The 22,290-nt window shown below is 37.4% G+C and overlaps 1 protein-coding gene across 4 annotated transcripts in view; it reads right to left on the reverse strand.

Moving 5' to 3' along the window:
• LOC107548879 (clathrin heavy chain 1-like) overlaps positions 1-22,290 on the reverse strand; it is a 58,778-nt gene that overhangs the window by 15,143 nt on the left and 21,345 nt on the right. The window contains exons 2-17 of one of the 4 annotated variants that reach the window (XM_016229721.1): positions 19,463-19,670; positions 19,109-19,111; positions 14,572-14,840; positions 14,092-14,253; positions 13,658-13,771; positions 12,982-13,155; positions 8,877-9,074; positions 8,502-8,702; positions 7,279-7,431; positions 7,069-7,191; positions 6,772-6,909; positions 6,532-6,696; positions 6,256-6,436; positions 4,289-4,452; positions 2,916-2,927; positions 813-938 (exon numbers count right to left, since the gene is read on the reverse strand). In XM_016229721.1, the coding sequence (XP_016085207.1) occupies positions 813-938; positions 2,916-2,927; positions 4,289-4,452; positions 6,256-6,436; positions 6,532-6,696; positions 6,772-6,909; positions 7,069-7,191; positions 7,279-7,431; positions 8,502-8,702; positions 8,877-9,074; positions 12,982-13,155; positions 13,658-13,771; positions 14,092-14,253; positions 14,572-14,840; positions 19,109-19,111; positions 19,463-19,670 (2,391 nt within the window). The remainder of the gene's footprint in view (positions 1-812; positions 939-2,915; positions 2,928-4,288; positions 4,453-6,255; positions 6,437-6,531; positions 6,697-6,771; positions 6,910-7,068; positions 7,192-7,278; positions 7,432-8,501; positions 8,703-8,876; positions 9,075-12,981; positions 13,156-13,657; positions 13,772-14,091; positions 14,254-14,571; positions 14,841-19,108; positions 19,112-19,462; positions 19,671-22,290) is intronic. The other 3 variants (XM_016229722.1, XM_016229723.1, XM_016229724.1) reach the window with 3 other exon arrangements.

The following is a 22,290-nucleotide window of genomic DNA, read 5'->3' on the forward strand; positions in this document are numbered from 1 at the left end:
CCTTTACAGTTACGAATGATGTATTACTCTTACCTTTATGAGCAAAAATGACGGCGTATCCACTGAAAAAAATGCAAGTGATTGCGCTGACGCCTCCATGTCCTGCCAAGCGCACTTTAGCTTCCACTCTCCGCACAAACTATTGGATATAGCGCACATTTATCTAGGTTAACGTTTAAACATTGTTATATGCTTGAACTGTTTTATATCTATAGATTTTATTTTAGGCAAGTCGTGATGATTTGAGAAGGCTAAATCAGGGGTGGGCAAACTTGGCCCTTCCAGGCCACTTTCCTTCAGAGTTTAGCTCCAACCCTAATCAAAAACACCAGAACCAGCTAATCATTGTCTTCAAGACTACTAGAAGGCTACAGGCAGGTGAGTTTTATCAGGGTTGGATCAAATCTCTGCAGGAAAGTGCCCTGGAAGGGCCAAGTTTGCCCATCCTGGGCTAAATTGATCAAACATAGGCTCACTGTCTGCCACTGGTCGCTTGGTTGTTACTTTTAAAAAACAAAAACTTATATTTAACGAACAAAAAATGCTCGAAACGTTTAAAAAAAAATTTAACTTCATAAAAAATGAAACTAAATATAATCACTTTGCTATTACATACAAAACTGAACTATTTTAATAGCTGAAACAGTAGTATAAGCTGTTTTGGGAGAAGGGGAAAAAAAGATGCGCTCAGGCCGGTAATTTTGATAAACTGTTGGACACGGGCCGGGCTAGGGCCTGAGCGTCTCGGGCTAGGGCCTAAATTTGAGGCCCGTGCAGGGCTCTAATGTGAGCGGTAAGTAAAGGTTACTCACCTTTTGCACGTAGATTTCGATGTACTTCTGCAGGTTGTTTCGGTACAGGTAGAGTACAAGATCATGGACGAAGTCAAAGCGATCACACACAATAATGAGAGGGAGCTGGTCCGTGAGTTTAGCTTCCTGTCAGTCAAACGTTGGGGAGATGAGAAGATAACGTCAGTTCAATAATACAGTCAAATCTGCAAAAGACTCCAGTTGATTTTTAAAGTTTAAGAGTAAATTCTAAAATGAATTTTTATTCAAAACATTTAATTAATTATTCAGTATAAGATTTAAAATTACATAACTTAAAGGATGAAAAAGCTGTTTTAAGTTTATGAAACAGATTTAACTGTATTTGTTGACTAAAATTACTGAGAATGATTAGTTCTACAAAAACCTACTGAGTAGTTCATAATTTAAAAAAGGAAATATTAAAGCAATAAAAAAAAACTAGTTGTATAAAAACTTCCAAGTAAATAATAAAAAAAAGAATAATTTAAAAGCAATACAAACTAGTTCTATAAAAACCTACCAAGTAAATCAGATTTAAAAAAGTAAATATTAAGGCCATAAAAACTAGTTCTACAAAAACCTAATTCATAATTTAAAAAAGTAAACATTAAAGCAATACAAACTAATTCTACAAAAACCTACCAAGTAAATCATATTTATAAAAGTAAATATTAAAGGTGCTGTATGTAAGTTTTTGACTCTACTAAAACATAAAAATACCATAATATGTTTGCATATATTTAAGAAACATGCTAAGTTAACATACTTGTTTATCTGAAAAACAATGCTACAGTCAGTTATTCTCATTTGAAAATGTGCGTTCCGGGCCGGAATGTCGTCTGTTTTGGCTTGTGAAACCCACCCACTGCCAGTTTACCCAATTGTATTTCGGCACCCCGGGTTGCCAGTTGGCGGAAAACACAGCGCATTTAATTTCATTCATCGTCATGTGCGCTCGTTCCTGTTGGTGCCCTCAATCTGGCAACCTGCCTGTGCATCAAGTCTGAGGAGGAGGGGCCGGGTGAAAAAAACCCCTCTTCAATATTTTGAATTTGGACTGCAATACCTAGTTCAACCACTCGGTGTCAATCCGACATACAGCACCTTTAAGGCCATAAAAACGAGTTCTACAAAAACCTAATTCATAATTTAACAAGTAAACATTAAAGCAATACAAACTAGTTCTATAAAAACCTACCAAGTAATTAATATTTAAAACAAGTTCTATCAAAAACTACCTTATAATTCACAATTTAAAGATAAAAAAAAAATATATATATATATGTTAAAGCAATAAAAAAAAATTAACCATGACAAATTGAGAATGTTACAAACATGATTCGAGGGTAATTGAGTAGTCCACAAAATATGTTTTTTTGAAGAATTGTGTGGTTAGTGGTTAAAAGAAGGTCTATAACTGAAAACAAGGCTTGGATCATGTCAAACTTTTGAGGTGGCAGTACTACTCCCCCTGCTGGCTAAAACATTTAAAACTTATTTTGCCACAGTACAGTTTACAACACATACAGGATTAATGAACTGGGATTGTACAATTCACTCCAAAGAAACATCACAAATCAACCTCCACAACCTTCAACACATTAAGCGTGTCTTCAGATATTTACAGAGGCTGAACATTTGCAGTGAAGCCTTAAACAAGACTATATTAAACTTGAACAAGTCTCAAAATCATTCCACAAAACTTGGCTTTCCGGATCCACCCTTTGAAGCTGGCAGAGTCCAACAGAGAAGTCAACTTTATAAGGTCTGACTCTGGTGGAATAGATTCTGAAAAAGACCTGAGGCTTCCATTTCTGCAGAACATGGTCACCACAAATCAACCACAGCCAAACACACATCAACACACTACCACAAAACCACAAACGCAATCTCAGCCCGGTCACTCGCTACGATTTCAAGTTCAGGCCAAGAGAGGGTTGTTCCCAGCAGTCAATGCTTTTCGAAACCTCCCTGTATGTGCATCGCACACACCAATCCCAGTATTAATCCTTCAACTGACCACTAGGAGAAAAGAAGGGATGACAAAAGAAAAGAGAAGGGAATAAAGTAAAGAGAGTCTTGTAGTACTTAGGGTTAATTTACCTGATACAAGTCCTGAGCATCCCATAAGTACAGGGTAAAGCACAGGAGATAACAACAGCCGCCATCAGGATAAAAGAGTGAGATCAACTCCCTAAAACTAGAAATCCTAAATAGGAAGCCTGATCTAAATGGGGATCATTTGTTAATAAAAAGAGAAGAAAACCTGTATTGGATCTTCCCCCAAACTTCCAAGATATTAAATGTTCTGTTTTATTGTGCATATGTTTATTCAATTTCTATGACACTAAAACAATGTACTGAATCCAATATAAATCAATCTCTTTTAATAGCATTTGTTGACTACCACATAAAATAATTTCAACTCATCCTTATTTTTTTTTTATCTTAAATTAAAATTTTATTTTCTATATTTTTTTCAATTATTTTATTATTATTATTTATTCTATTTTCACAGTAAAACGCGTCCAATGGATGTACACCAAGTCAGGGTTCCTGAGGGTTTAGAAGCAGAAATCTGAAGCTGGTATTTTTGTTGAAACAATTTATTGAATTATTCAGTAAAAACGGTTTATTATTTGAGCTGGAGAATTTTCCAAATCGCTCTTTTGACTTAGAAATAACCTTCAAAGTAGATGAATTTCTGGTTATGCATTTCTGACATAATTCCTGTGGCCATTACGTCATCAAACGAAGTTGGAATATTGAGTTAACACACACAAGGCTAGTAAGTGATTTTATGTGCAATTATTAAAATTAAGCAAATGTTTATTTTAGCATGAGACTATTTTGATGGAATCACTTACTAACCTTGTCTGTATAATAATGAATAAATAAATTATAAAAAAAGTAAATAAAAAGATACAAATTCTTAAAACAAGTAAAGATTAGTTACAATTATTTAATGCGCTTATCAACATGATGCCACAAATGCTATTAAAAGAGCTTAATTTGAGATCATTATGAAGGTTTCAATCTTGTGGCTTGTTTCCATGCATATTTAATATTTATTTTAACAGTATTTAGTTACCATAATTTGTGTTGAATTTTAAACTGTTTAAATATTCCTTTTTTTCAGTGGTAACTGACATTGACATTTGCCGCAAATGGTGTTTATAGAGCTAATAGAACTTTTATTAAACCCAGAATATTCCTTTATCATAAAATGACAAGGATCAAACAGACATTTCCTTTAAAAAATCTGTTACAATTTTGTCCGCTTGCATCTGAAATTGCAAAAGGCTTGCATGTAAATGATAAAAGACAGATCAGTAGAAGAGAACAAAGCAGGAAATATAACGAGGAAAAAAGATGGAAAGAGTTTTAACAGATGAGAAACTAGAGAATATAATGTGCTTTTTGTGGTCAGCTATGGATCATTTCGAGGGGTTTCACTGACAGAGTCTTGGCAGTACCTTGAGAAAGTTCTTGACATGTTCAGGGTCATAGCAGTTGCTTTCCCGACAGATCCGCTCCACTTCTTTGATTTGGCCCGTCTTGCATGCGGCCTGGATGTATTTGAAATGCACCTCTGAGTCCTGGCTGAAGTTCACAATCGAGCCAAGGAAGTAGAACAGACCTGCAGCCAGCACAGAACAACAAATGACGCTTGACTGTTACTGGACAGACATCTGATTGTGGTTACGGTTTGATCTACACGTTTCGTATATGCAGATTTTGTGTGATACTTTAATGGGATTTTTGTTCTTTTAAAATATTTTATGTTCCACAGAGGAAAGCCAAATGGGTTTGGGATGACATGAGGGTGAGTAAATGATGAAAGGGTGCACAAACCCTTTAAATTACAGATTAGGCCGCTACATCTGCATGAGCATTGCGTTTCCATTACAATTTTGCTTCTTGTCAAAAGCATTCTCGTCATATGAAAAGCCTGAGGGATTGTGGGTGGCCGCAGGCCCTGTGCCGCTGCCTGCTCTGATTGCCAAACCTTTTGTCCTACTTAGCCCAGAACGGAAGGCTACATGCTGCTCCACACACAGAACAGAGCCATTTTACGGCCAAGACACCAGTCAAATTGTGTCTGCACTATGAAAGGCAACCAGCAGAGTGACCACGAGTGTTTACGTACAAGTTTAAATACACTCAAGAGTGACTTTCTAGCAATGCCTGCCAACAGAATTCTTAGGCCTGCCAGATATACCAGAAGAAACTACATGGGTAATGTATACTTCAAGTGGGATTCATATGCAGAAAAAATGTTGTGTTTATCCAACCCTTTTTATTCAGTCTTATTGTTTTTTTAATGTACTTTATGAACTTTAAAGCTGTTTGTGTTTATTGGATAAGGTTATTGGTTTTAGCTAACAAATTTGTTGATTAGTTCGTTAAATCACTTAAAGGGGTCATATGATGCGATTTCAAGTTTTCCTTTCTCTTTGGAGTGTTACAAGCTGATTGTGCATAGATAAGATCCCTGAAGTTGCAAAGACTAAAGTCTCAAAACCAAAGAGATATTCTTTATCAAAGTTAAGACTCTGCCACGCCCCCCTAAAATGGCTCGTTCTAACACACCCCCACATATCTACCTCACTATGTGGAAATATTTGCATAATGCCGCCCAAATGTGCACGCAAAGAAAGAAGGCGTGGTTTCAGTAACCACAGTTAGTGTTGAAGCAGCCATGTCAGGGAAACGCTGTGCATTTCTAGGTGAAAGCAAAAGCACTTTATTTTGCCTTCCGGAAGTAGATGCATTTAGAAATCTTTAAGACTACTTACAACAGAACAGCAATGCATTTTATGGACGACCGTTTCGTGAACCTAGGAGAGGAGGTAATTCTGACTTTGCTATGACAATCCGGCGCTTCTGAATCAGCTACTGTTTGGGGGAGTGGAGTCAGCTGTCTTAACCGTGGCTTGTGTACTGCACACATACCACACACATACGTCTGTCACGCAACTCTGTTCCCCTTTCGGGCTCTGTCTTTACATTTATTTTGAAAGATGAAGCTGCGATTATGGATAGGGGCGTTACATTTCTGACGAGTGCTTGCGGTATTCGGCCAATCACAATGCACTGGGACAGCTGGCCAATCAGAGCAGACTGCGCTTGTCGGAAGGAGGGACTTTGTAGAAAACGAAGCGTTTGAGAGAGGCGGGGCATAGAGGACCTACAATAATGTACAGTATTTGAAAAATAATGTGTTTTTTTAACATTAAAGCATGTCAACATATTCTGTTACACCAAATGCACAAAATAATGATCTTTAAAAAAGCATCATATGACCCTTTTAAAACAGACTTTTCTTGACAAAAAAAAAAAAAGAAACTTTTAAGATTCCCTGATATTTCCGAGCTGTCCCATGTCAAAGTGTTTCCAGTGACATCACAGGTTAATAAATTATGAGGAATCTAGTTCTTACCCTCAAAACTCTTGAAAGACTCGAAAAGCTCAGTGAGCGCCTGGGTAGATAGCTGCTCATGATACTTGGAGGCCACCTGGACACAGATCTGAAGGTTCTGCCTGATGTTAGCGGACAGCATGGCTCTTAGACACTCCAGAGAGTCCTCCACTGACAGAGCGCCAAAAAAGTTCACCAGCCACTGCAGACATTAACAGAGTGCAAAACGAAGAGAGACAGAATGAAAAAGAAGGTCACACTTCAATTCAGTATGATAAAAAAGAACTTGCTGGGTACCTCCGGGTTGAGCAGGTGTGTGTGTACGACAGCTCGTTTGATGTCGTACAGGTCAGTATAGTGCTCTAAAGCTCTCTGCAGAAGCCCTGCCTTCTCACACAGCTGGGCAATGTGGGCACGATCGTAGTTAGTGAACATCTGATTTCCTAGGATGGCATCTGCAACCTGCAAGAGACCGTTTTGCTTGAAAATTGTCTAACACAATGACAATCCAGATGCTTTTCAGTGTGCAGTGTGTACCTGTGGTGCATGCATCAGGTTCATTTCCAGCAGACGGGTCTGCAGTGGAGCTTCAGATGGGCGGTTGTTTTTCAGAGCATCCAAAAGGAAGGACGTGCACTGCTGGACCAGGTTATACTCCATAAACACATCAACGATCTGGGAGAAAAACACATTTTTCAGTGAACGTCTTTCAGAGCTCCTAAATTTGAGTCTTAACAAACAGCCTCTGGGTCACATGGTTTCTCTCTAAATCATTTGAAATCTTTCTTCTCAACCTCCCACTCCTTTCTTCTCTTCTCCTCCTCTGTTCCTGACCTGTGTGATGTCAGCCAGCGGTTCCTCATCCTGAACGAGCATCTGAGCAAACTGCAGACCCTGATCCGGACTGATCCGCATCACGTTCCTCAGCAGAAAGATCCAGTCTGGGGTGTAGCCCACCTATAAACGCCAAATGAGGTATGAGTGTGTCTATTTTAATTAATTCAATACTTTTTAAACTTCAAATTGACTGATCAGTCATCATACCTTTTTGGCATACAGGACAATCTTGGGGAACTGGCCGGTTTCTGCAAAACACTGAATGACTTTGTTGGGTACGTTGGCCCTCAGGTAGACACTAAGAGCAAGAGTGGGGTCCACAGACTTCACCAAGTCGCCCAACTCCTCTGAGCACTCAAGCTGAAGAGAAACAACAGAAATTGACCATTAAGGTTAAATACAATTTAAGAATGCGGTGTGAATTCAAAGTAATTTGATTCTTAAGAACCGGTTCTTTTGGCAAAATGATTCACAAAAAAGTATCTTCAGTGAGTATCACATGATCCTTTAGAAATCATTCTAATATGCTGATTTGGTGTTCAAATAACATTTATCATCATCATCAATGATGAAACGCAGTTGTGTTGGAGGAGCACTAGAAATGCTTTTATATCAGGATTATCTGATGAATAGATTGTTAAAAAGCATTTATTTCAAATATAAATCAATTGTAACATTATGAAAGTTTTTTTACTGTAATTTCTGGTAAATTTAATGCATCCTTGCTGAATAAAAGAAAAAAAAAAATTATATAAAAAAAAAACCACTGACCCCAAATTTTTAAAAAATGGTTGTGAAGGAGGGTCCAATTGTAAGGTTGAAATGAATACAAGGAAAACTTGATTTGGTATAGTGATCTTTGCATGTATTTTTCCGTTATTTCAGGAATATTTCAGGACTGAGCATAGCATCATGGTCCTTAACTCTTTAAATAAATCATGGTTGTGGGACAACAAATCACATCAGTTCAATCAATAAACCAAGTCGAGAGATGTAACTTGTTGAGGCTATGAGAAAGAACATTTTATTTCAGTTCTTTTAAGTGCGGATTGTAAAAAACAGACTGGAATGAAACCCAAGACTTTCCTCTGTGCTTTAGAAGGAAAAAACCCAAATACCCCTTGCCCCACATAACAAACACATGACATCACATCTAAAGCAAACATCTTAGATAACAGACACACACATTCACACACAAACACAGTTGTTCTCACAATCCACACAGTCTGTTTTCACACAGACCCCTTCTTTGTCACAAAAATATGGAGGCATTCTTTCTGTTTATGGAAGAAGAAAAACACATACGAAGAACACACCCTGTTCCCTGAGCCTCTCGCACAAACACACACACACATGCATGCGTACAGAGGAAGAGGCTCTTGTGGCTGTGTGTGGAGATAACCATCTCCCCTGGGACCTCCTCCACATACCTTGTCCTCCTTCAGCCATTTCTCCAGAAGCTGTTTGCGGCCCTGCTGAAGGACTGGTCTGCACAGCTCCAGAGACTCAAACTTGTTGAGCTGGCCCTGGTCCAGCAGGATCCCGAAATATTGCAGGAGTGGGGATGTCTGGCCGGGCTGAGCCGGGACGCCCTGGAACCGACGGATGGTGTCAGGAGTGCGCAGGATACCCTGAGATAAACAAGAAGTGAAGAGAAGTATTATATAATAATGCTAAAATGTTTACTATAATATAATTATTATAAAAAAGTGCTTTGTTTAAATTAATTATAATAAATTATTCTATTTAATTTAAAATATGTTATTATTAAACATCACATTACAAAAATAATCAGCCCTACTCACCTTTGGAGCATTAGCGGCCACTTTAGCTGCCTCAGAGTAGTTTCCTGCGGCAAAGAGGTTGTTAAACTTGCGGCCAAACAGCTCCTCGGCTCCTGCAAGATTATTTCGGACCGCCATCCGTAAAGCCAGGTCTGGATTCTGCAGCACATTGGTGATGTACTGGATGATGTTCTCCTCCTCAACACACACTGACAACACCTACGAAACACACACACACACACAAAATGGAGTGATAAAGTTTGAGATTTATGTTTGCAATTAGTAATTTACCTTCAGAACGACCAAAAGGAAGGTCAGACAAAATGAGACATTTAATCTTTCAGAGTACATTTCTATTACATACAGAGAGCCAGATCAGAAAAATAGAGGTGAATGAACAACTCTAACACACGAACAGTAAGCTTTTTGAATTAAACAGATTGAGAAATGTCCTCACTCTCGTTGTAAACAAACAGCATAAGCTCACGTGTGTTCTTGATCATCTCTCTCAGTTCTTGGTCGGAGTATTTTGGTTCGAACAAGTAGGGCTGTGCATAAAATTCCATGTCATCCTCTTTCACATTGAAATCATCATCCATTGTAACTTTTACATTGTGAGCTTTAGACGTTGGTACCGCTGGTGAAGGTCTCCACATGAGTCCTCACTCTCCGTTGTTAACAAACAGCATCAGCTTATGTTTGAGTTTGTGCCCACACATACGTTATTATGCCAACGGAAGTTTGTGCTACAGACAGTCGTGAGCGTGCTGAGAACTGTTTGCCCAGGCAGTGGATTAAAGGTAGTAATATTGTAAATAACTGTCACTTCACTACATAATTACAATAATTGTCACTACAGATGAATCGTTTCGCGCCATAAGACCTCAATGTATTGTCAGGAGCCATGGGTATTAATTTGGTCTTGCTTGTATATATATATATATTTTTTTTTTTTTTGAGACATGCAGCGTATCAATTACCAAGGACAATGGTTTCACCTAAAAATCTTCTTTATTGGTCTGTTGATGAAAATAGTCACCTACATCTTACATTGCCTGAGGGTGAGTAAATTTACATTTTTGGGTGAACTAACCCTTTAAAATTACAATAATATTTTTGTTCCTGTTATTTTTATTATCATTACTATTTTGTTGTTAATAATTTATCTATTTGTTAATATAGCTACTAATATTACTCACTAATAATAGTAAAATGTTCTTATTGATTGCTCAATGTTTTAAATGTCTTTTCTCAAATTTTTTCAGCAGAGCTTTAATGTAATTTAGCATCTTCACAGGAAGGAGGTGAAAATAGGAAATTCCCTTGGTAGTTTTCTTGGTCACTTTTACCTGCATAAAAGCAGCTGGAACATCCATCACACACACACACAGCACAAGTGATCTGTTATATAATATGAAGGACCCTTAATGAGAAACGTAACACCTCGTATCAGCTGACGTCCTCACACTGAAGCTAAGGTGCATACTAATGCTTGTCTCTAGTATGTAACATGATCAGACGCAGGAGTGCAGTGAGACGTAAAAGGTGTCCCCTTTCAACCAATATGTCACTGCTTTGACCAAACATCTTGTATCTTTATTTCCAATAAAATGGTACTAATGAGATCTCTAGGAATTACGGACCAGCCAAGAGGTTGTTTGAGAGATGCTTAAAGTTTGATATTACTGTAGATGTTTGGCCAAGAGACACAAGCTGAAGCTGCCAAAGCCCATCAAAGCACAATGTTCTGCAATATTTCTCTGGAGGTACAGTACATATTGAAGCCTGGAAGGACGATTTCCTCAGCTACTAGGTTGAAACACATCCACAAACCAATAAAACAGATTTATGATGCTTAACTTGTGTGAATATGGATTACACTAGACAAGTGAGGCCAGTTTATTATAAACAACCAAGATTAAAACGTTTTCCCCCAGTCTGGGACTATTTTAACTGCTTGCGCCCAAGATCACACTGTAAATTTCTGTATCTCTGCTGTAAGTGCATGTCGTAAGCGTTTGTACGCTACTGTGTGTTCTAGATCGGCATCAGCAGGTCAAAGTCACAGGCGTTATTCTGCATGGATGAACATCACTCTCTGCTTAAACCCGCACGTCCATCCCCCAACAATATGGGTCAGCTCCCCCAAAGATGGAGGAAGGCAGAGACACTAAAGAGAGGAGTAAAAATAGAGCAGCTCATTGTGTCTATCAGCTTTCCTCCACAAAGAGGCAATGAGAGAGAAAGAAAAGGAGAGGGCAAGTGAACGGGAGATTACATTTGTGCGTGCGTGCGAGTGACAGACAGAAGCTGCAGTGGTCCATGGGGGAAGAACGCTGCATTGACGTCAATAAAAGCCCAATGCCTGAGGAAATGATGATAGTAATAATGAGTCACTCCTGATGAGGACCCCAAACAACACAAACATCTGCACAGAGTACATCCCAGTATGTGTTATCAGTCGGACAAGATAATACCCATCCCAAAAAAAAAAAAGGATTATATAATGGCAAATAATATATAATGCTATATAATATATAATAAATGTTTGGAATATATACATTTTCATTCATTCTTAGGCAGTGTAGCAAAAACTCAAAATAATACAAATAATGCAACCATTTAGACTAAAAAGTGTACAAAAATAATTTCTAAATAATTTGTATATTGCTATTAACCATGACAACAACAATAATAACTATAACAATAAATACAATTATTATTGTTAATAATTTAACTGTTTTATCTATCCATGATTAATTGCTTCTGTTATGTAAATGTATTTATGTTAAAAAGCAGAAACACATTTTAATTGTATTATTATTTTTAGTATAACTATAAACAGATGAACTATTAACAAATCTAAGTTAATTTATAATATTACTAATTATTAGTAGTGTATTACTAATTATTACTATTATAATTTATATTATAATTGAATAATAATAATAATAATACTGTGCATCTGCTTTTTGATTTAAAAAAAAAAATTAATCGATTTATTATGCCAAATTTTATTTAGCCATAATACAAGAACAAAACTTGCAATTTATATACACAGTAGGTTAACATAATACAATGTTTAGTGGTTCTGTTACTTTTTTCAAGTCTGAATGAGCTGTCTAGGGCCTGAAGTACTAATAGACCAGATATTTAACTCATTGAGAGTCATGTTACAGCAGTATAGTAGGCCTGATCAAAGAAAAAAGGGAGGGCAAAGTGTGATGTCACAGAAGCTGATGATACATTCTGCCTACACGCCCTGTGATTGGTGGTCAGGTTCTGCCTCCGTTAACGTGAAAGGATTTAGGACGCCAGTCAATGCCTCCCACTGCAAGATCACATGATAACTGACACTTTTTTTCTCTCTTAGTCCGTCTCCCTCTTGCAGCTATTTTCAGCGAAGGTTCTCTCTCAAGGTCACTACTCTCACGAGTGCAGACGAAGCTGGTTAGAACCTGACTTTTCATCACCCACCAGTGCTGACTGGTGCAGAGGACAGGAAGATGGAGAATGCCAGTACGAGCAGGGGAAACAAGAGACAGGAAGAGAGATCTGCATTCCTTTTCCTTTACCTAAACTTAAATCATATTCAGACATGACATCTATTCTAACACCAATCCATCCATAATATATTAGATCTTACTACCACCATGTTAAATAACAGACAAACTTATCGTAACCCAATTAAGTAACGCTCTACAAAATGAAACTAAAACACACATAACCCTACAGACGATCAATGCATTAACGCTATGCCTTTCACCTTTGTGATGTTCTGCATGGCATTGTTGGTTGACCGAGGTGGAGGTTCTGTATTATTGACAAAGGAAACAGTGCTCTTCAGGTTCAGCGTGACACAGTTTGGATTGGCTTTCTGTCACGCACTGAATAATTCAAGACTTTCTCTGGCATGACTGGAAAATTATTTACACGCTCAGGGATCCATTAACAAGCTCATAATGGAGCATTGTGAACAGAGAGATCCGGCAGACATGAGCGTCGGCTCACCTGAGATACTGAACACCTGTTTATTTAAACCGTTCTGAGATCCAGCAGAAATGTATCCCGTTTTGACATTATTTATACCAATTGGGTTAATTTGAATTTAATGTTCAGCATGTACCTGTCCTTTCCTGTTCACGCCGATGATTCCAGATGTGGCTTCGTGGGGTGCCGTCACAAAAATGGTCTCTCCGCTGATTCTGTTCATGTAGATGCAGGTGCCCGTCTCCAGGTCATACAGATGAATGTAACCGTATTTAGTGATTAGAAATACGACGTCCTGTTTGGAGCTGATCTGTGTGACGAGAAATATGTTCCTATATGGTCAGTTCAAATCTGGATGAATTTATATTTGTGTTCAAAACTTTGGAATTGATAAGATTTTTGTGTTTTTGTTTGTTTAAAAGAATTATCTTATGCTTAAATGGCTGCATTTATTTAATCAAAAATACAGTAAAAACAGTAATATTATGAAATCTCAGTATGATTAAAAAAAATTATATTTGAATATATTTTATAATGTAATTTATTCCTGATAGCAAAGCTGAATACTCAGAAGCCATTAATTCCTGTCACATGACCCTTCCAAAATCATTCTAATATGCTGATTTGGTGCTCAAAAAACATTTCTTGTTATTATAAATGTTGAAAACAGTTATTTGATGAATATTAAGTTCAGAAGAGAAGCATTTATTTGAAAAAGAAGGGACATCCAGTAAAGGAGGAAGGAAGAAACAAAGTAAGAAGAAACCAAGTAATGCCTCTTTCACTGGAAAAAAGTCCAAGAAACCACATACCTGCATGGCAACGGGGAAGTCATTTTGTGCTTCTGGAGGGAAGAACACGTCCACAGCTTTCTTTGGGAATGGCTGGTTGCCGGTTGGTGGCGTCCCCACTTCAATAATGTGAAGCTGCATAATAAATTATTTAGTTAATTTTATGTTTTGAAGTAATACACACAAAATAATGCAAGTATAAGTGACAAATTAAGTGATCATCAATAATTAGCTCTGGAGAAAAACAAAACAAAACACTCATCTGAAACTAAAACTAGCAAGTTAAATGATCTCTTCCTCAAAAACTGTAGTTTACACCCAAAAAACCTGCACGGACCACTTCCTCTCTTTCTTAGGACAACTGTGTTATGAATACTTACAGTGTATGCCTCTTTGCTGAATAAAATATTTCTAGTTAATGCAATTAAATGTGATAAATACATCCGGAAACGCACCTTTCCTCCTGCCTGACCTCGCACAGCAAAACAGAAGAGAGTGGATTCTTCTGCATTTCCCTCCATTTTGAACTGTCCAAAGCCAGCGGCATGACCCTCGATAGGCTGTGACACCTTCCTTTCAACTGAGTATAGCTGCATGGCACCAACAACTCGGTTTTGCTGCAACAAGAAACAGAATACTTGAGAGATTTGAAAAACACCCTTGATTCAGTATCCATCGTTTGACTGAAAGAAAGACAGACAAAAACTAATAAGGAAATAAAATACAACTACTACTAATAATAACAATGAATATAGAATCAATAATAAAGGAAATAAGTTACAGAAAAAAAAGAAAATAAATAAATGATTAAAAGAACAAGAAATGATGAAAGCAAGAAATAACAAAAACGACTTGAGCATGTGCAGAACAAGAGCAATAATGTGTGTAACTGTAGACCAAAAATCCAGAATGATTATTTAAAATGATTATGACACCTGAGCAGAAATGCCAATGAGCAGCAGCCACTTCTGCTTGGCATCGGTGCGGTAGTTAATGATTTGACAGCCCGCCAGGCTGGAATGTCTGTCGAACACTTTGACCGGCTGAGAGTCTCCCTCCATGCTCCAATGATAGACAGCGTTATCGGTCACCAGGGCAATGGTGTTAAGAGAGATCCACTTCCAGAAAGTGACATCATCAGTCATGGTGTGGGCTTTCATCTTACTCTTCATCTCGATGTTAAAGATCTGAAGGGTTTTGGCAGCTGGGAGAAATAAAAAGATTTTATATTTATACACACAAAACAACTGAATTAGATTAAAAAGACATCAGGGTAGAAATATTGTCAGTCATGGCTGGAAATGCATCAGGCAAGCCCACCATGACAGCTCATTCAGCAGTTAAGACAAATGAAGCAAAGCAATCAAAAAGCGAGTGTAGAGAGAATTTATGAAACTGAAATTAAACATCAGAGACTGATTTCATCTTAGCACAAGGCTTACTGTACACTGTGACTTGCGAATAATGTGTTATGGGAAAGGAAAATTTGGCGGCAACTCACCTGATTAACGTCCAATGGATAATTTATAAAAACACTAATCTAATTACTTCCTTCAGGCCCCAGTTAATCTAAACTTTGCTTATCACTACAATTAAGACAGGGATTGCAGAATAACACAAAGGTTTCTAAAGTCAACATGAAATGCACCCCTTTTTACTTTCCCAACATGGTTATAGTACCAGCTTTCGAGGAGGCCATTTGACCAGGATGTGGAGGCTGATAGTCAAGTTCACCCAAAAGTTACAGACCCCCCCCCCATATCGATCATTATTTGCTATTATTTTAGTAACCTTCACATTAACACATTACATTATTGCATAAACTATTGCCATGCTTTTATGTACAACAGCAGCCCAAAATAATGGGGGTGGGGGGGCTGTGTTGAATTGTCCTCCTTGGTAGAAATTGCGGTGAGAAGAACTTTGCTTAGGTTGTGGGTTCATTTGAAGGACACATGTCTGTTTTTAGTAGCTACACTTCACCATACCCACACTACAATCAAAGAACCATGTAAAACCCCTTAAAGCTTGAGATTATTTGTACAAAACAAATAATCTCAATATACTGTATATGGAAATAATATGTATGAAACTAATAATACTAAATTGAACAACAATAAAATTAATCATTTCATTAACAATTTCATTAATCAGGTACCTACTTTTACGAAAAAAAAAGCAAATTTCTGGTATTGTAGGCTCACTTTGTAAATGTAATTTATGGACAAGCGCAAATTGTGTGCTTAATATAAATGTGATCAGGTGATTGTGTTCGTCCATCACAAAATGAGGTTATTCACTGTCTGTCACCATCAGTTTAGAGTAGTGATCGTTTATATTTGCGAAGACGATAATGGTACACCACCAACAAAAAAACCCCTCAGCTTTTGCTTTTATTTCTCAAACAATATACAGAACAACATTAAACAAATAGCGTAAAATCCTATCTTAATGAATTAGATTTTTAAATACGATAAAAATTCAAATGCACTTCACTTAAAAAGCCTTGAAAAACCTATGAAAAAAAAATCTATTATTGTCCCTCAAAAAGCAGCAGATGGAGTTTGAACTTCACATCAGGCTTCGTGCGATTCATAAAGATGTTGGCAAAGAGGTGGCTGTTCGGCCAGTCACCCTGAAGTTACAAAATGCCGTGCACACCGCCACGCGAAAAGGGGCCTTGCGCACTCAACGCGCACGGCCGCCCACTCCACGATGACGTCATTTCCGATGCGTGCACCTTTGCGCTCGTGCGGATGCGGCGAGTATAATCCAGGCTTTAGGGGAACCCCCTCCCTCATCGGGCCCTTTGAATCGTCCTAACCTTCCCCAAAGTGATTGTGGAGAGAGTATCACAACGCATGTGCGCGCTACAGTTCATGCAAACAACGCATGCGAAGCATTTGCATGTTACGTAAGCAGCAGCGCCATGCGCATGCATTGTTTACATGTGGAAGAGAGTGCATGCGACTTGTGATACTGTCTCTGTAATGGCAGCATGTCACTCCAGACGGGATGAGGAGGAGAAGAATTGTTGAATAAAGTAGTTATTTTTGTTTTCTTTGCGCACAAAAAGTATTCTCGTAGCTTCATAAACTTACGGTTGAACTGCTGATGTTACATTAACTATTTTACCGATGTCCTTGCTATGTTTCTGTGCCTTGACCGTGGTAGTTCCCTTGCTGTCTATGGAGGGACAGAAAGGTCTTGGATTTAATCAAAAATATCTTAATTTGTGTTCCGAAGATGAACGAAGGTCTTACAGGTTTGGAACGACATGAGGGTGAGTAATTAATGACAGAATTGTCATTTTTGGGTGAACTATTCCTTTAAAATAACAATGAAACAGAACAGGTGGCAGATTGTTTCTTCTATATTATGATATACTTCTGAGAGACAAGGATTATCGAAAAAGAGTGAAAAAAAAAATGTAGGGCAGGGACACGTTCTACCTGTCGGTTGTTGATTGGATTTTGAGATGTGGCTGTTACACTTAAAAATGGTGGAAGATCTGAATGCTAGCTTGAAAAGAAGGGTTAAGTGGCCTATGATTGGAAAAGTGCTGCATTTGTCAGAGGTAAGCCTGTAGTATTCACAGATAGACGGAGTTTGATCAAGGTTACAAAAATACGAAGAAACAGAAACATGCACAAATCATTCACAACAAGATCAATAACATGCATTTGGAAAATAGATTGGGTGAATTTTCATTTCATGCCGACTTTAAACTCTACGTAGAACTAGTCTAAGATTGCAGGATGCTGTGAAGCTGATTACTGTAGAGGTCAGAATTTAGTCTATGTGCACTGACAGAAGCATAAATGACTATTTACAATGATTATGAAACCTGCCGACACCACATTTCAGGCCTGTGTGGATAGATTCCCATAATACAACCTAACACTCAAATCACATGACAAATGTGGGAGCCAGAGCATTGGAAAATGAAAAAGGGATAGAAGGGATTTGAATCCACATTCAAGATTGTCTCAACATAATAAGAGAGCAAGAAACAGCACAATAGTCCTAAACATACTTAACAGAAGACGACAACAACATCTTAACGTTACAATAAATACATGTCAATGAGTTAAAATCCTGCTTTCATAAATCTAACTTAATATAGAGTGCCATTCCAACCAAGCTCAACTTGAGACCTTAATTAATTGGTTCATATCTGTTTATATACAGTGAACAAAGGCCAGAAGCAGGACCGAGCAAGTCAAGATTACTTCAGGTTAAAATATTGCTCAGAAAATTTGCTGGTTGATTCATACAGGATATTGTGATGAACCCAAAATAAGCTAATAAAATGGCCTGTAGCCACAAACAAGCAATCGATTAAAAGCTAATCTAATTTAATTTTAAACTGCGACAGTGACTGTTCTGGTTCATTCACTGCTCTTTTTTCCTCTATTGAAAAGGCAAAGCAAACTGGTTTGATGCTACAAATAGACCTTGTTCAAGCAGAACATTTGATTTATTTTTCCATGTCACCCATAAACATTGTTTAACATAGCAATTACAATTAATAACATGCTAAGAATTGGATAGATGACTATAAAATAGCCAGTTGTATAGCATGACAAATCTTTCAACTCAATCTTAGTGTAAAGGCTACTGATATTTATTCAAACATCAACTAAGACACTGATACAGTGTTGGTCACAGAATTGCTACCTAAACACAAGCTGCATAGTGTTTAAAACCTAATGGACTATGAACTACCACAAGAACCATAAATCTATAAGGCTACCTTTACACAGGTTCATTTACATGGACTTGAAATTTATATGGAGACGCTTGATGTTAAGATTACATAGTGAGGGTGGAGAAAAGGACTTAATATGGCAAGCACTTAAAATTATAATAATTAAAATTAAACAAAGAGAAAAGCAAATGTATGCCCAACAATATTTCAAACCCCAGAAAGAGAAAGTTGTCTACAGAAATCAACATGATGTGAACATTCAAGCTACGAATTTTGTGAAAGTTAAATCCTGTTTAGCCAAAGTGGGTTAATTATGTGGTACATTGTTGGCTAAACAGTCTTTATCTATGTAAACAATATCAGAGAGATGCCAGGACATGTTTGCTTTACATTGCCTATCGTGGCTTGAATTTACATGGGGCCTAAGTCCGAACCTTGAGGCACACCGCTCCTATATTTATATAACAGCAATATTGTTGATTTTGAAACTGCCGTTGTTTTCATAACACATTCATTACAATTGAATTCAGAAAATATTAAAAAATTTTTAGTTTTATGTTCATTTCATAATGAACAATGTGGTCAGTAACAATGTGTATGTGTAGCCTTAAGTATTATTTATTACATTTTCTGGCTTGAAGTGGAGGCTCTAGAAACACCTACACAAGGTTAAGCAATGAGGCCAAGCAACTTTACATAATGTTCATTTTAGAAACAGGATTATAACTTTCACAAATCATTGTACCAAAATGTTAACTCACCGTCTGCATACACATGAGAAAGCAGCAACAAAAAAAGGAAACAAAACAAAAAGACAAAGCAATTATGGCTGCATGACAGAAAATACACAACATATCATGTTACTGTAAGCTAAGATGTAGCCTATAATGAGGAAAATGCAAAAAAACACTTGTTACAGAAATTGGTCTAGTGTAATTTAAACTAAAAATGAACTCTGGGTGAATGAATGAAGCTAAGAAAACAACACACTTATTTTCTAGTTAAAACAACAATGGATTGGATCAGTCCTATGGTTCAGTTGAGCTAAAAATGCAGTAGTCATTACAATTAGGTTAATATGACTATCCCTGGAATTAATCATTTATATCTCCTACCTTTAAGTGCAATGACTTTGCTCGCAGGGTTCATTATGGCGCTATCTGCAGAGATGGGCCTGCGGATGGGGGTGTTTGGGTCTGCCATGTCGATGATCACCACCTGTGCCTGATCTCCGACCTTCTCCCGGATACAGATGAACTTATCAGACTCCATCGTCAGGGTGCTGAACCCGATGTTGGCTGGGTTGATCCCCAAATTTTGGAGCTAGTAAAAGGAGACAAGTTTTATTTGCTTTAATTTGAATTAATGTATTATATACCAATGACAATTAAATCTTCACAAACCTTAACTTCACAAAGGGAGAATGCTTCCTAAATTATTTCAGATTTCTCTTTGACCCTGTGAACCTTTCTAAGAATTGATCTTTTCAAGATCAATTTCAAAAGAATTGATCTTTTGAAGAAAAATCAATGACTACATGTCACACACACTATAGATTAAAATGGATCTGAGGCACACATTTTAAACAAGACTCCTTACTGATGTAGCGTCTGGACCACTCAAACACACAATATATATTTTGTTAGCTAGATTTCACAAATACTCTGTAACACCCCAGGACGCCGAACAGGACCCTGGTTTCATGGTAACCCGATACATTTACAACCTTGTGGAATGCGAGCAGACTCTCAGCTGCATTCTCCAGAAGCAAGAGGCACAAATGCACAGTAGAAATTGACTTTTCTACTAATTAATTCATAGGAAAACCTTTCTTTGAATGAACACACATATTCTTCAGGCCATTGTGTATATTATTGCTGTTTTGTATTAATCTGTTGTATTATAGACTATTTTTATCCATGCTTACGATAAACCACTCATTCATATAACCTTACATATACCGTGTTTAGTATCTATGAATTCGAACTTTGTTCTAGAACCACATTCAATTGGCAATCTTGAATATGTATCTAACTAATTGGACATTTTTGGTCAATAATGATTTCAAAATTATAATAGAGGATAACACTAACATTTTTCATTATTTTTAATCATGTATTTTAATCAACCTTTTGGCATTACACAATGCAATTGAACAATTCAATTCAAATGGTAAAAGTGCTGTTTTGATTTTTGTTTTGTATTTTCCGTAGTAACATTCAGTAATTTCCACGGAATATTGATGAACTAGCTCAACAGGGCTAAATTACAACATATGCACAAAAAAGGATGGTGGTAATTTGTACAGAAAAATACTGTACAAATGCTACAGTAAATACCTGTTAACTGGTTACCATAGCTAAATGTTGAAAATGTGTTAATTATTTAACATCACATAAAATTTTACTTCAAAATTCTGGCAAATGTATGTTTTTGCATGTAAAAACTAGTAAGTACTGTATAGCCTAATCTACACAGGAAAAAAGTTAAAGAACATTCCCAGAAGTCCCTTCAGTTATTAGAAGTACAAATGGCAACAGTCACTAACAAGCTAATCTTTTTTACAAGCACACAGAGGCTATGCATCCTGAAAGATCAGAAAGATCCTGAAAGATAAGAGGAGAGACAAAAACACTTCCATCATTTAAAGGTGGGGGAAGCGATTTTTGATTTGAAATCACCAAAACAAACACGCCCCTACCCCAAAAGGGTCTCGCCCCTATTTTGATAGCTCCGCCCCACATATACGTACGCAACCCAGGCAGCGATTAGTTCTGTGAAAAAGCAAAACCAATATTATACCGTGTCTACACCGGCGTGACAAAATACTATAGAACTCATAATCAGTGATGCTGTTTACACCATAGATATACAGTGGGTACGGAAAGTATTCAGACCCCCTTACATTTTTCACTTTTTGTTATATTGCAGCCATTTGCTAAAATCATTTAAGTTAATTTTTTTTCCTCATTAATGTACACACAGCACTCCATATTGACAGAAAAACACAGAATTGTTGACATTTTTGCAGATTTATTAAAAAAGAAAAACTGAAATATCACATGGTCCTAAGTATTCAGACCCTTTGCTCAGTATTTAGTAGAAGCACCCTTTTGATCTAATACAGCCATGAGTCTTTTTGGGAAAGATGCAACAAGTTTTTCACACCTGGACTTGGGGATCCTCTGCCATTCCTCCTTGCAGAGCATTGACACAAATTTCAAATTATTTTCAATGGTCGCTTTGTCGCGTCCAGTGTACTAGACAGACTTTAGCTGTTGCGGTGTTACTCACCTATCGAGAAGAAACAAAGCAACCTCTGCGTCCAATCGCAGGCCTTCCGCTCCTTGAGTTCTCTCCAGCGCTGGAAAGCTGATTCGATATTTACACGGGTTCTACTTCTTGCCTTATTGTCTTAAGCCTTCGTTTGTTCCGCAGACGTTTTCCTCTTTAGTTTTTAACCACCATCTCTATCTTTCTGTTGCTCGGCTCGGCTAATGTCCGTCCTGTGCACTGAACTCTCTCTCCTCCACATCATGAGTAGACATGCCCCTTACTGTTGATTGGCTACAAGTTTGTTTTGCTATTTGATTTTTGAAAAATCGCTTACCCCACCTTTAATAGAGCACTTGAACATCCTTAGTTTCCCTCAATTACCTCAGAAAAACACAGCAGGTCAGACTTTCCTGGCACAAGACGCTCAAAAAATGTATTAAGACAACAGCCAATAACATCTAACCCACTGGCATAACTTGCAGATTTGATTAACTTGAAAAGGTATTTAGTAGGGGTGCTCCGATCAGGATTTTTGAGGCTGATCACAGAAAGCAGTATCTGCCGATACGATCACCGATACCAATCTTTTTAAAGCCTTCTTTTTATCATGTAGAATTATTTATAGTGATACTCCAATCAGGATTTAGACATTTATTCAGGGCCTGAA

The sequence above is a fragment of the Sinocyclocheilus grahami genome, unplaced genomic scaffold, assembly GCF_001515645.1.
Source record: "Sinocyclocheilus grahami isolate Dianchi unplaced genomic scaffold, SAMN03320097.WGS_v1.1 scaffold356.1, whole genome shotgun sequence".
Lineage (NCBI taxonomy): Eukaryota > Metazoa > Chordata > Actinopteri > Cypriniformes > Cyprinidae > Sinocyclocheilus > Sinocyclocheilus grahami.